General features: G+C 50.6%; 1 protein-coding gene across 1 annotated transcript in view; it reads left to right on the top strand.

The window, feature by feature from the left end:
* DAAM2 (dishevelled associated activator of morphogenesis 2) overlaps window positions 1–14,941 on the top strand; it is a 102,336-nt gene that overhangs the window by 52,800 nt on the left and 34,595 nt on the right. The window contains exons 2-5 of the mRNA XM_081095043.1: window positions 5,327–5,552; window positions 10,735–10,824; window positions 13,603–13,677; window positions 14,088–14,182. Coding sequence (XP_080951169.1) covers window positions 5,385–5,552; window positions 10,735–10,824; window positions 13,603–13,677; window positions 14,088–14,182 — 428 coding nt within the window. The 5' untranslated portion in view covers window positions 5,327–5,384. The remainder of the gene's footprint in view (window positions 1–5,326; window positions 5,553–10,734; window positions 10,825–13,602; window positions 13,678–14,087; window positions 14,183–14,941) is intronic.

Consider the following 14,941-nt stretch of genomic DNA (forward strand, 5'->3'; position numbering starts at 1 on the left):
AGGAGAGACACAATAGCATATCCTTGCCCTGTTACCCCCATGTGTGGAGCTTGGGGCAGGGGGCATGGGAAGGCACCTGGAATACTCTAAAGCCACTCTACTGATCCCAAGAGTTAAAGGGAGGGTTTATGAATCAGCTTTGGTCATGTGATAGGAGCACTGAACTTGGAGTCAGAATATTTATTTATTTATTTTTATATTTCATTTTTTGGAGTCAGAGTATTTAGTTGTGAGTTTTAGCTCCGTCTCTTAGGAGCTAGTGTTGTGACAAGCCATGTGACAGCTTCTGGGGCCTCATAATTATCATCTGTAGGGAGGGATAATAGCAATAGCCACCCCCCAAGGAACATCACAAAGCTGAAATGAGGCCTCAGAGCTAGGCAAACACCTGGCCCAGCTCATAGGAAATACTCAGTTACGAGTGAGTGAGTTGGGGCCTGTAGAACTCTCGAGAAAGCTCTGAGCAAGTCTAAGATATGGACATTCCTTTGACATATGCCCTATGGCTTAGTGCAGTGGTTCTCAACCTGTGGGTCACGACCCCTTTGGGGGTCGAACGACCCTTTCACAGGGGTCGCGCCTAAGACCATCGGAAAACACATATATAATTACATATTGTTTTTGTGATTAATCACTATGCTTCAATTATATTCAATTTGTAACAATGAAATTGGGGGTCACCACAACATAAGGAACTGTATTAAAGGGTCGCAGCCTTAGGAAGGTTGAGAACCACTGGCTTAGTGGTTTATAGCTTTAGAGTCAAAGTCATGTGTTTGAAGCCTACCTATGCCATAACTAGCTGTGTGTCTTGAGGCAAGTTACTTAACTTCTCTGAACAGCAGGTTTTTCTTCTTTCTTTCACTAACTTCTTTAAAATGATGCCACCTATCTCAGAGAGTTGTGATGGGGATGAAATGTAGATATAACCCAGTGTGTGGAATATACCAAAGTTCCAGTTGTAAAAATATTATTCTGCTTTTAGTTGTGAGTTAAGAGTAAGCACTGATGAGACAGGGCTTTTGACGTCCTAATTAATGCAAAAACTGGTGCGTAGAGGGCCTGGGGGCTAGAGTTTGAGGGCCAGGGTTAGGATTTTCATCTTTCCAGACCAAATGGGAGCACTGCACTCACGCAATAGGAAGTGCTTCCTGGCTCAGGAGGAATGTGGGAGGAGCACGCAGTGGAGGCTGAGAGCCCTGGGGAATCTTTGGGAATGAGATCAAATCAGACAGTGTGAAAGGTCAGGGCTGACTGGGCTCTGGGAGTTCTTCAGCCCAACCCTGCCGCTGCACCGAGAGGAAACTGAGGCCCAGCTAGGGTACCACCATGCCCCCCTGCCCCACAGCTGACTGGTAACAAGCTCTGGTCTCCTGAATAGAGGACATATGTGTTCTCCACCATGTGGAAGGAGGGCAGTCAGGAGGGGGAGTCCGGCAGGAGCCTGAGGCTGGAGGAGACCCCTGACAGTCGCAGGAGGGCTAACTGGTGGTGACCAGATGTTTTGGTGCCTTAGGCTGCTGGCTGGTCTGTGTTTAGGGACTAACAGTCCTGGAAGACCTTGTCCCCACAGGAGAAGACAGGGATGGGGCAAGGAGACAGGATAGGGAGGGCATGGAGCTGTTGGTATTGGGGAAGTTTCCATGGAGAGAGAGGCGGGTGGTGGTGGGAGCAGGTTAAATCCCTCTGGCCCAAGTTCAAGTCCACTGGATTACCTGTTTTTCTACATTGCTTCTCATACTTTTCTAACGTGGGGACCTCCATTGCCCGTCTTTGTAAAGGGGTTTTGCAGAAATGACTCTCTGGTCATCTCCACCTTCCCACCTCCCTGCCCAGGGTGAGTGCAAGGGTTTACCCTTCCATCTGGAGGTAGCTCAGAGCCTGAGGAGAAATCAGATCCTCTGGGTCAGACTTCCCAGTTACCAGAGGTGAAGCCAGGTGGCTTAAATCTGACTGGGCTTGTTTCTACGATGCCCGGCTTGGTGGCCCATCCACATCTGGAGAAGGGCGCCTGGCTGAGGCTCTGGGTCGGGCAGTCACCTTGCTGTGATGATGCCATTGAAGCCGCAGCAGCAGTGAGGGCCCAGTGTGATCCAGGCATCTCATTTATGTTACATCCTTTTCTCTTCACCAAAACCCAGTGGGGAAGATGCTATCATTATTATCTCGGTGTCACAGTTGAGAAACCTGAGGTTCTGAGAGGTAAAGACCTCATGAAACATACTCAGGGTCACCAGCCAGGAGTCAAATCCCAGTTCCTCCCACTTCGAAGACTCTGTTCAGGTGGAGGAGGGGTTACAGCAGGGGTTGATGGGAACTCGGGGTGGTGGTAGGTGGAGGCTGTTGCTCCTGATGGAAGAAAATCAGGTGGCCTTTGGAATCTTCATGACCTTTCCTGGTCTAGAGAAGACCTTTGACACCGGAGCTATTTCTAAACTAAGCTGTGGAGATTGATCTTCTCTAGTGGGGGAGGCTACTAGGGGCTGGAGCCGTGGGTAAAAGGGCCATTGATGCGGGAAGGCAAGCTCTGGTGTGGTAAGTCAGACAACAGCCTGAACACTGGGGTTCAATCCCAGCTCTGTCCCTCACCTGTGAGACCCAGATAAGGTATTTCTTCTTTGAACTGTAGTTTTCTGATCTCTCCATGAAGCTAATTTCCAGCTGAATGTCTGTGGCTTTAGTTTTGGATGCTTCAATGTGTCCCTAAGAAAGAGAGGCAGAAAGAGGGGTTCATGGGGAGGAGGACATCCTCAGAAATAGAAACATACTCAGCAGCTGTCAAACAGGCCTCCCCTTAAAGGGGCAGATATACCGCGTTCCCCTGGGTGTGCAGGCCCTTCTCTGGGTCTACTTCCTCCTTCCTCCTGAGGCCACTCCCTATCACTCCTTATACTCAGGGGAGACATTAAAAATATTTAAGGAAAGCCATGGTCAGTGTTTCTCAGTGGTTAGAGCATTGGCCCCACACTGAAGGATCACAGGTTCAATTTCCAGTCAAAGGCGCATACCTGGGTTCCAGGTTCAATCCCTGACCCCAGTTGGGGCGCATACCGGAGGCAGCCAATCTATGTGTCTCTCTCATATCAATGTCTCTCTTTCTCTCCTATCTCCCTTCCTCTCCTTCCCTCATTTCCACTGTCTCTGAAAAGCAATGAAAAATATATTTACAGGTGAGAATTAACCAATAACCAAAATATATATTTAAGGTATGGCATGGCACCAACTAACCAGAGAAGTCACAGCTGTAAACAGCTGGTGTAAGACTAACAGGGTATACTAGCTGTATGCCTGCCCTGCCCCCCACCACGGCTTCCTCCTGGCAAAGCCTGGCCCAGGGGGTGAAGGGCAAAGAAGGACCAGAAAGGAGACTGGGGGAGCGAGAAGAAGTTGAGGCGGTGAATGCAGAAAAGAGTTCACAGGTCCTCCCAGACATCAGCTCACTCATCTCTCCCCAAACCCCATCATGCCATCAACCCAGCCTCACCACGGCCTCTTTCCTGCCTAAGCTTTGTGCCCTGAGCAGAGCAGTCTTGCCCGCTGGCTGAAGCTTTGCTTTGAAGGCTGGTGGACAAAAAGGGGACCTGGTCTGTACTCTGCCTCATCATCCCAAACTTGACAACGGGCAGGGGACTCCCAGGGTAGTCCACCCCATCTGCCTGCAGACTTGTTGCTTCACCAAGCCTGAGAGTCGGGGACCAGGCTTTGTCTCATCCACTCTTGGCTGACAAGTCCTATGGCCTCCCTTGCTCTCTTGTTTTCCTCAGCGCCACCTATTCCGGGTTTGCCTCCATGTGCCAGGATTGCTGTGTTAGCCTGCCTGCTGCTTTCTCTACTCCCAATTTCGAGATTGTTCCCTTGTTTCCTACAAGTGTTCCAGTTCGCTTATCAATGACTAGAAGTCAGAGATTTTAATCATGATTTCTTTTTTTAAAATATATTTTATTGATTTTTTTTTTACAGAGAGGAAGGGAGAGGGATAGAGAGTTAGAAACATCAGTGAGAGAGAAACATCGATCAGCTGCCTCCTGCACATCCTCTACTGGGGAGGTGCCCGCAACCAAGGTACATGCCCTGGGACCCTTCAGTCCGCAGGCCGACGCTCTATCCACTGAGCCAAACCAGTTAGGGCTCAATCATGATTTCTTGACCAATTGATAAGGACCCTTTTCCTCCTATGAAAACACAGGTTGGTTGTTTTTCAATTGACCACAAAATATTTTTTGAACATTAAGTGCAAGGCATTTTATTAGCTATAGAAATTGGGGGGAGGTGGTCAAAGAAGCAGGAGGCATGGCCCTGTCTTCACTGTGGCTGTGCTGAGCCAATATGTAAGTACATAGTAGACAACCCACAGCACAGGCAGCCTTGGGTATATGCTGTTTGAGGCTATTCTGTCACAAAGTTTATAAAGAAATATAAAAGCTCCAGGATGACAATTAAAATGCATCATGACTTATATGAGAGGCCAGATCAGATGGCTAAGTTAGTAGTGAAATGGTTAGGGCTTAGGAGACAAAGCAATGCTCTCCAGAAGTTACCTTGCCTTTACTAGGAAAAAGTTATGCCACATTTCACTTATTTTTTCTTGATCAGGTTCTAGGGCTTGGGCCAAAGGAATGCCTTAGGTTATGCTTAGGTCAGTTCCACCAGACTTCAGGGAGCGTCTCCTCTGGTGTCCTTACAGGAAAGGGCTGGGTAACTACGTGGTTTGTGGATCAAGAGCTGGTTGGAGGACTGTTCCCTGAGAGTAGACTAGTCCTTTGCCATTCCCATCTAGGGCTGTTTGTATCCTTGCTGTGTTCAGCATTTTTAGGAATGATGTGAGTAAAGACCATGGGCATGTTCTGATCATTCTGTTCATGGCCTAAATCCAGAAGAAGCAGCTAAGAACCAATACTTAAAATACCTTAACCCTTCACTCCCCGTTATATGAAACCTTTAAACTAGGTATCCCCAAACCCCAGGATGAATGAAATGAGTGAGTGAGCCCTGATGGATGTGGGTCTGCCAAGATCAGGGAATAGGGTTCCCTGACGTGATGGGAGAGGCAAGAGGGGGCCATCTTTGACCTCCTGAGAGTCCAGTTTGGGACTACACCCATCCTCTTCCCTAGAGGCACATAGTAGGAATATGCAAGTGTGTGTCAGGAAACACTGGGAGGGTGTGGTGAGGAGGAAATGCCTCCAGGTGGAAGGAGAAATGCTTGGCTGTTGGGTTGAGGGCTCCTGACAGTTGAACAAAGAAGTTATGGTGGCAGAGGGACCACTGTCCCCGCCCACCTGGCTGCCATGTCTGACCACTCTGTGCTCTCTGCTCCCCTACTCAGATCACGATGAGGACCTAGGGCACCTGCCTGTTGACTGTTCCCCTGGCCTGCAGTGACCATGGCCCCCCGCAAGAGGAGTCGCCATGGCCTGGGCTTCCTGTGCTGCTTTGGGGGCAGCGACCTCCCTGAGATCAACCTCCGGGACAATAACCCTCTGCAGTACATGGAGTTCTCCGGTCCCATCCCAAACACGGAGGAGCTCAATGTCCGCTTCGCAGAGCTGGTGGTGAGTGAGGGGCTGGGAACGTGATGGCAACGAGGAGGGGAGTGGCTGGAGCAGGCAGAGCAAGACAGAGGGCAGGGGCCTGTGTGCTGGGATCGTAACCTCTGAAGCTCTGCGTGGTGCTGAGGTGGGCCCCCAGGACACCCAAGCTGTATGGGAGCAGCAGACCACTCACCAGGCAATGCATCCCCAGAAGAGCGGACCTACCTCATTTCTGCTTTGACTTCTAGTCTTAACGCACAGCAGTTAGGCCACTGTGGAAAGAGCAGGTCCAGGTTTTTGTGAAATGAGGCAGTGACCTTCTCTCTGATCTTGGATTTCCCTGGATCCTTTTACCCCAGGCACACGAAGAAGAGGCAGGGTGGGATTCTATAGGCAGACACTGGGCACCCCAGAACAGTGATGACTGGCTAGCAATATGGAGATGGGGATGCCTGCATGGCACCTGGAGCTGCCTGGGGCCAGGGATGACTGTATCCCATGCCCAGCCTTAGGGAGGCAGCAGCCCTGCCATTCACATTGGTATCAGCCCTTCTCTCTGATGCCACCTGGACCAGAGCAATAACATTGTGCCTTTGTGGGAACCGCTGTGTGTGAGAAACTTCTCCTCTACCACAAAGGGGCAGAGCAGGAAAGAAGCATGATTCCGCTCATGGGAGGTGTGCTGGTGAGATAGCCTGCAGGCCCAGGCAAGCCCAGACCAGGGATGTAGGACCTGTACCCAGGATTCAGACCTGAGCCCTGCCATAGGGCAGAGTGACAGGCACAAGCCCATCTACTGGAGCCTATCTACCTACTGTGAGCTCCAGATCACTCATGCTCCTGGTTGACCAATATAGAGATGATGCTGTGTGATTCGGAATGGGATGTCACACTTGCATTCGATAATAGACTTATCTGATTAAGGCCATCTAGCCCTTAAAATAACAGGACGCTATCAGATGAGAACATGAAGGTTAGGTGAAAACGTTGCCCGCCCTCCTCATCATATCCGGTTTAGGAATACTCACTGCTGCCTTAATTTATGCCCTTCTCTCAGGATGGGGCGAGGTTGGGAGAGAGCAAGCGTTTCCTCGTGTGGACTAGCATGTGGAGCCCGATGCGTTAGCTCCACTAAGATCTCTTTTCACTCAGAATGTTGCTGCCACCACGTGTGGGTTCCCACACCAAGCAATTCCAGTTCTCTGTGGACACCAGCGGGTGTCCCACAGTTTAACTCGTTTCTGACACTAGCTACCCAGAATTAGCACAGACCCCATGGGTTGAGGGCTCAACCCAAGCGACTGCTCCCCACTTCATACACCAATCACAGCTAGTGGTTACCCACACTGCTGTTTGACTTGGCTACAAATTGGGGGTTTCCACCATCCCCACTTCAGGTTCAGTAATTTGTTGAATGGCCCACAGAACTCAGGGAAACACTTTTCTTACTAATGCCAGTTTATAAGGGATGTTATGAAGAATACCAATGATGAAGGGGTGCATAGATTAAGGCCCAGCAGGGTAAGGACAGTGAGGCTCCTGTCCCTAGCACAGGAGCCTCTGTCCCTGTGGACTTTGGGGTGCAGCACCCTCCCAGCATCTGAATGGGCTCAACACCCTGGAGACTCCGAGCCCTGCCATTTGGGGACTTTTATGGCAATTTCATCATGTCATGATCAAGTTTTAGCTCAACCTCCCACCCCTCTCCTCCCTCTGGAGTTTGGCAGGCGAGGCTGAAAGTTCTAGGCTTCTAGTCAGGGCTTGATCTTTCTGGTGCCCAACCCCCATCCGGAAGCAATCTAGGTCCCACCACGAGTGGAGTTGCTTCATTCTTACGTCACTGGTCACTCGAGGAAAAGAAGCTCTTATCACCCAGGAAATTCCATGGGATTTAGGAGCTCTGTGCTAGGAACTGGGAACAAAGATCAAAAGTGTATCCCTTGCGCTGTCACTGGCAGGGACGTTTTCTCGGTCAGAAGGCATGAGTTTTGACAGGAGGACATGACGAGAGAAATTCCTGCCTCTGGCCCTTTGATTCAGCAAGTATTCACGGAGTACCTTTTGTGAGCCAGGCTCCTAACAAGGCGAGTTGGCAAAGCAAGAATGAGTCCGAGAAGTCTTGTCTGTGAGGAGACTAGTGTCGGTTATTGAAAAATAAATGAAAAAAGTGTTTATTGGGAGACTGCTGTGTGCTGGGCCCGGTGGGACAGGGGTTTAATGATGAGCCAATGGGCACAGTCGTCACTGACAGTAGGGCAAACTGAACTTGAACAGTCTGACCAGTGTGATGAGTGTGAGGGAATGTTTGGGGGCCCATAGAGTGTCTAGCAGGGAGCTTTATTCTAGAATGGGGGTCAGGAAGATCCCCCTGAAGCAGTGCAATTGCCACTGAGATCTGAACACAGAGTGATGGTTAGATAAGTGAATGGGGGCGCAGAACCATCACAGAGGGGCCCCCACCGAAAAGAGCAGGTCCTTTTGGGGGACACCACGGCGAGGAGAATAACTGAGCCTTTGGATTTATTTCTGCAGAGAGCCCCGAGGCTTTAAGCAGGGCTTCCAGGTGACCTGATCTGCTGTTCTAAATGACCATTCAGGGTCCGCTGTTGAAGAAGGGCGCTGGGCGGGCCAATTCGAAGGCTCTTGGTGCAGTACATGCTAGGACAGTGGTGGCTGGGACCTGGGTTAGCAGTGAGGGTGAGGGAAGTGGAGAGATTCAAGAGCTATTCAGGAGAAACTGCAATAGGACTCTTTGGGTGAGTGAGTAGGAATCAAGGAACACCCATGATTCTGACATGAGGAACTGGGTGGGTGTTGGACCCTGTACTGGACAGGATATGCCCGGGGAGACTCTAGTTTTGGGGGTTGGGATGATGAACTCAGTTTACATGCTCTTTGCATCAGGGCAGAGGGTTTCAGGAAGGAGTGATTGGGTCACAGAGTCAGGGCTGTCTGGGCTGAGCCACGTCACCAAGAAATAGCCATTGATTTAGTGACAGGGGCCACTGGCGAGAAAAGACAAATACCCACAATGCAATGCTGAATATGACCATTCTGGTGCTCAGGAAGGAAGAGGCATATTTACCTGAGAGGAGGCTGACTTTGAGCTTGAGGATGAGGCCGTCCGCGGGTGGGCGGGCAGGGAGGGCAGCCTGGGTGGAGCTGACTGTGAGCCAGGGAGAGAGAGGCAGTTGGTGCTGGAAATTGGAACATCTCTGACTCTGACCGGGGAGCAGGAACACTGCAGGGACCTCACGCGGGGCTCTGGGAACTCTGACTAAGGACACGCCTGGGATGTGTGGAGCGTGTGGTGGTCTAGGAAGAACCTTTGTTTATTAGATCTGCAGGAGTCTGCTTCCGAAGCCAGGTGAACGGATGGGCAGTGTTTCAAATCCCCTTCGTGTGCGGTCCAAGGTGGCAGGCTTGCTCACGCGGGCTGCTGGCCACTTGGCGTGTGGTGGTCTGAACTGGGATGAGCTGTTAGGGTCAAATACACACCAGATTTCATGCCAGAGACCTCACTGATCATATCTTTACATTGATGGCATGTGGATATGATCATATTTTAGATATTTGGGGGATAAATAAAATGTGTTATTGAAATTAACTTCACCTATTTCTTGATTTTATAATGTGCCTGGAAAATTTTAAAAAGACATGGGGCTCACATGATATCCCTATTGGACAGTCTTGAGCCAGGTGAAGGAAAATCTTAAATGTTCTCTCGTGAATAAAAGCATAGGGAGCCCTGCTGGTTTGGCTGAGTGGTTGAGTGTGGACCCATGAACCAAGAAGTTACTGGTTAGATTCCGGATCAGAGCACATGCCCGGATTGTGAGCTCATTCTCCAGTAGGGGGCGTACAGGAGGCAGCCTATCAGATCGATGGTTCCCTCTCATTGACGTTTCTTTATATATTAAATATATAATATATTTTTATTGATTTCAGAGAAGCAGGGGGAGGAAGAAAGAGATAGGAACATCAATGATGAGAGAGAATCATTGATTGGCTGGCCTCCTGCACACCCCCTACTGGGGATCCAGCCCACAACCAGGCATATGCCCTTGACCAGAATCGAACCTGGGACCCTTCAGTCCTAGGGCTGACACTCTATCCACTGAGCCAAACTGACTAGGGCTCTCGTTGTCGTTTCTATCTCTCTCTCTCTCTCTCCCTCCTCTCTCTCTAAAATCAATAAAAACATAAATAACTAAATAAAAGTATCGGGACAAGAGTATGGATATTGATATTTTAGATTCTTATGCTTTAGATGCTACTCTCACTGTTTATCATTATTAAAAATGAAAAGGTTAGTAATGCTGAGCTTTGTTATCTTAAAGCCAGTTTTGCTTTTGATTTAAAACCTCTGGGTGCTGAGTTGAGAAGCACACTGTGTTCCCCCGGCCCATTAGCTATGGCTTAGAGGAGGCTGAGCATCACTCTTGACTCACAGGTGAAAACCTTCAAGAAGGGAGCATTTTGGCTGCCATCTACACAGACGAACCTGTAAAGTCACCCCAAACCACCCAGAGAGCTACCCTGAGTTTGATGATGTCAGAAACGCCTCGGTTCCCTTCAGGAAGTGTGGCCTCGCCTGCCGGAACCCCAGCCTTTTCTGGGGGTCATGTGGGTACAGGGGCCGCCTCTGGCAGGGACATCTCCAGGAAGCAGGGCACCGCCTCCCTTGGCACCATGTGCCCTTCCTGCCAGGAGAGCGGCTCCGCCTTCACCTCCCCAGCTCCCCAGCTTGTGCTGGGGCCCATGCGGAGGTCAAAGGAGCCGGGAATTTCTGCAGGAGAGACTGGCAGGTCAGGGAGACTTGCAGGATGGACCTGTAGAAATGCTCCTTTCCTTGTCTGGCCTTGACTTATGTGTTGACAAGTTTAAGAAGGACAAGGGAAGGAAGACAAGAAACCCGGTAAGAGGGTTAAGGGCTGGCAGAGCATTGCAGGATGTGCAGGGCTGGATGAGGAAGTGGGTCTGCAGGGGCAGCGGGCGCAGGGCGAGGGTGGATGGAAGCAGCACAGGCTTGGGCTGACTCCAGGGCACGGGCTGTGTTTCCAGGAGGAAGAATTGCCCTGTCATCCCTCTGATCCTCTGGGAGGAGGCAGGAGGCTGAGGGATAGGTTGGGGGCCTTGTTATCTCCTGGAGGACTGAGTGTTCATCTCTGGATGCAGACGCCTCTTCTCGCTGTCTTTGCAGGATGAATTGGATCTCACCGACAAGAACCGGGAGGCGGTGTTTGCTCTGCCCCCTGAGAAGAAATGGCAGATCTACTGCAGCAAGAAGAAGGTGCCCCCTCTCACCCTCCCGCCGCAGCTCAGGGTCCACAGCTCGGGGTGTATTTGTTATACACAGCTCCCGGCTAGGTGTTGGAGGGATGACAGTGAATAAATCAGGACAAAAAAAAAAATCCCTGCTCTCACATAGCGCACACTCAGGAAATAGGTTCTGTTTTTCCAAAGCCCTTTAAGCAGGTGCCTGCTGGGACCCAGGAGGCGTGCTGGTTAGGGAGGCACACAGACCACAGGTCTAGATTCCCTTCCATGCCTGACCGCACCTGGAGGGCGGCACCCTGGGCCTAGAGGGGGTGGCTGTGTTGTGAGGACCAGTTTGGGAGGGGAGGGGCATCTTCAGCCCCCGCCCTGCCCTGTCTCAGGCTCAGCCTCACAGACCAGCATGCCTGTCAGGGTCACACAAGAAGGTCACACATCGGTCCCGTTCTCCCCTCCCCCTCCCCCTCGCCTCTAGTTCATTTGACCCTGGTCCTCCCTAGAAAGGGCTGTGCGGCTCCAGTCAGGGCTTAATTGGATTTTACCTCCTCCCTCCACATTTCTTCTCTCTTCCTCTTCCCTTCTCCAACTCTGTGTCTCTTTCGCTCATCTCTTTCTCTGTCTGTGTCTCTTGCCCCCTGTGTGAGCCCATCTGTTTCTTTTAGTCTGTTTTCCTTTTCTTGACCCCTTTCCTCTCTCCCTCCCCTCTCCGATTTCTCAGACTTGCAGCTTCTCCCTTTGACTTTGGTGTGCAGGTGTTTGGGTGTTAGGACCTGGCAGAGCCCCGCACCCAGAGGCTGACTGTGAAATGGGGGCGGGGGGGACTAGCGTCACTCACCATTTAGAGTTGGAAGGCACTGAGCAACAGTCCAGTCCAGTCCTTTATTCTGCACATGAGGCGAGAAAAGCCTCGCGAGGCAGTGGCTCAGCCAGACCTACCGCTGCTATGGCTGCGCCCTGGCTAGAGCCCGGCCTGCTGGGTCTGCGGACCTGTGGTGAGCTGCGTGGGCTGCACACACTGCAAGCCACTGTCTGCTGCACTCAATGCGCATGCATTAAGCACCTGCAGAATACCACGTTCTGTGTCTATGAATCTCACTCTCAGAAAAGCACGTCTTAAAAAAAACACAAGTCGTGGGAGGAAGGGAGGGAGGGATGAGAAAATTAATTTCGGGAGTAATTAACCCTGTCCCATGATTCTCCACTTTCCAAAATGAGTTACTGTGGAGTTCCTTTAAGTTGATCTCTTATACAGCTAAAATATTTTAAACAAGTTATTAAAAATGTAAGGAGTTCTCTCTCTCTCTTCCAAATCAAATCGTATGCAATTTCCCCACCCACTGTCATACCCCACACCGGGCTTCCTGTCTGCAGCGCCCCCTCCACTGTCTTCGCTTCAGTCATCCTCAGTAACTCAGTCCCGTCCCCAGCCCCACTGCCTCACCCCTCATGAGCCTGGGCTGTTCGATGTCCCCCCAAGGTTTCGGTGGCCCCCTACGGACAGTTCTTCCAGAGAACGTTTGTCACCGCGCCTCTGACACTGTGAAGACACAGATTATGACTTTTTGCTCGGTACTTTCAAGACTCAGTGCAGTGGTTGGCATGTAGTAAGTGCTCATTAAATGCATATGAAGTGGATAAAGGATGAGCCAGCAAATAAGGCAGGGAAACATGTGTTTTGTGATGGATTTGCTGTGGGTTCTGTGATCCCTTCTTCAAGGTAGAAGATAGAATTTGGGGGCCTCAGGCATGGGGATTTAATACAGATAAGCCACATGAAGTCACAAAGACCAAGTTAAGACAGCTTTCCCACTGGTCTAAAATTTGCATTTTATGAAACTAAATCCTGGAGCCCGAGTGGACAGAGCTGAGAGGTTCAGGGTAAAGCCCAAGCCAGCAGGCAGAGAGTCTCTGGAGGAGGTAAATTTCATGCTGATTTGGAAGCAGAGATTTGGCAAAGAGAAGCCGGTAGGAGCGGCCAAATGGGACGGGGACAGGGACAGGAGGGAGCAGGGGCTGGGTAATGCCCAGAAGCAGACCCTCTGGCAGAGGGGAGGCCTGGGTTTTCAGTCAGCACGGATGTTTAGCCAGCTCCCATCTTTCTTGTCCACTGGGGGAGGATTGGGGCTTTTTCTTGGTACCTGACAGCTGGGCCAAAGGCCCTCTGCTCCGGGCTCTGCCTCTCAGCTCCACAGACCCCTCCTGAGTCTTCCCAAAACCAGGGTCTTTTCCTCTTTTTGTAAAGTTATTATTTATTGGGCACCTGCTATGTGCCAGGAACTGCACCAAATGCTTTTATATCAGTGCTTCTCAAACTATCTGGGAGAGAGAGACCAAGTTTTTAAATTCCCAAACCATCACAGACCAAAACACTTTTGTAGAATACAATGAGGCTATTATCAGAAAAATAAAATTTGAAAAAAAAAAAAAAAACACAAAAAGAGATATAACATACCAGCACAAACTTTTATTAGCTTCAACAGACATAAAATTATATTTTGTGAAATAGGGTCAGAAGAAATATAATAAGGAAAAATGACTTTATTTTTAATTGCACATATTGTTCATTGAATGTGTATATACCTGCCTGGTTTCTGCCCACGTCACTGGCTGGTAGTGAGATTCGGGGTTTATTAGCCACATTTTGCAGAGGCAGAAAGGGAAGCTGGGAGACTGAGTGATTCCCTTGCCGCCTCCCTCTAGGTGGGGCTGGGGACTGACTGCCCGGGGACTGAAGCTGAAGGCCACGGGCACAGCCTGCCTTGCTGGTTGGTCCTTACAAGTCTTCTTGTTCCAGGAGCAGGAGGACCCCAACAAGATGGCGACCAGCTGGCCTGACTATTACATTGACCGCATCAACTCCATGGCTGCGGTGGGTGGCGCTCCTCTCCTGCCCTGGTCCCACCTGAGAGGCTATGGGGGCGAGTGAGCCTCCATCATCTCCCCCTGCACCTCACACCCCGCCCACTGGGATCAGAGCCCAAGATGCTGTCACCATCCCTCCCTTCTCCATGTGACTTCAGAGTGTCCCCACCATTTAACCACTTATTTGCCACGGAAGCTTGGGAGGAAGGCTGGGCCAATAATTCTCCCCATTTTACAGATGAGGAATGTGAAGTCCAGGCCAGAACCTGTGTCTTTTCATAGTCTGACAGTCTGTCTTAGTCAACCATTCCCTGGTCTCACCCTTCCTGAGGCCAGGGTGGCCCCTCACACCGGGGGTGGGGCGCAGGGGCTGGGGGACGGAGCCCAGCATGACCTCCCGCTCTGTACCTGCCTCAGATGCAGAGTCTGTACAAATTCGATGAGGAGGAGATAGAGATGAGGAACCAAGTGGTGGAAGCCCTGAAGACGGCTCTCCGAACGCAGCCCATGAGGTGTGTTCCTCCTTCCCTCGCCTCCTTTCCTGCCCTTTGCCCAGTGCTCCCCTCAACTTCCTAAAGCGCCAGTCAGTTCCCACCCCGTCCCCTTGGCCAGCTCCTCTCCCCAGCGTCCCCTGGAGCTGACCTCATTCCAGCTCCCACACCCCCTATCTCTGAGGAGCTGAAGATGGACAAGTTGGGGAGGAGGGGGGATGAACACAGGAAAATGGAATACATCTCGGGTCTTTGGAAGAGCTATCCAAAGAGATATGGAGGACAAGTACTTGCTTTTCTTGGGAGAATAGAGCAGGAAGGAAGGGAGCCATACGTTCAAGGCTTATAAGAAAGAACTCTGAGGACGAGGTCTCCCCAGTGTGGGTGAGAAATACTCCAGCCACTAGGGGGAGCTGTGGTGTCCATGGATGAGATGTCACCACCAGAGTGGGAGCAATAAAAAAGGCCAGGAAAAGGGGATGGGTGCCTCAAAGGCTGGAGAAGAGCCCCCCACTCCCCAGGCCACGTGGTATAAGGGTCCAAAGAGGGGGCAAGAGCCATGGGTTCTTCTTGTGCCTGGGAATGGGCTCACACCAGTTTGTGAGAGCCAAGTGTTCAATTTTTAGCATTTTTGCAAACTAGGTTATACACAGTTATGACTAAAATGTAACTTAATATAAATTTATGATTAAATTACGCCAAAAACAAAGCTAATAAATACTCGGAACTTATCACTCCCTAATTATCTAATGATTTTACAGACCCCATTTTACTATAATG

This window comes from Myotis nattereri, assembly GCF_964212035.1.
Source record: "Myotis nattereri genome assembly, chromosome: 6".
NCBI classification, from domain to species: domain Eukaryota; kingdom Metazoa; phylum Chordata; class Mammalia; order Chiroptera; family Vespertilionidae; genus Myotis; species Myotis nattereri.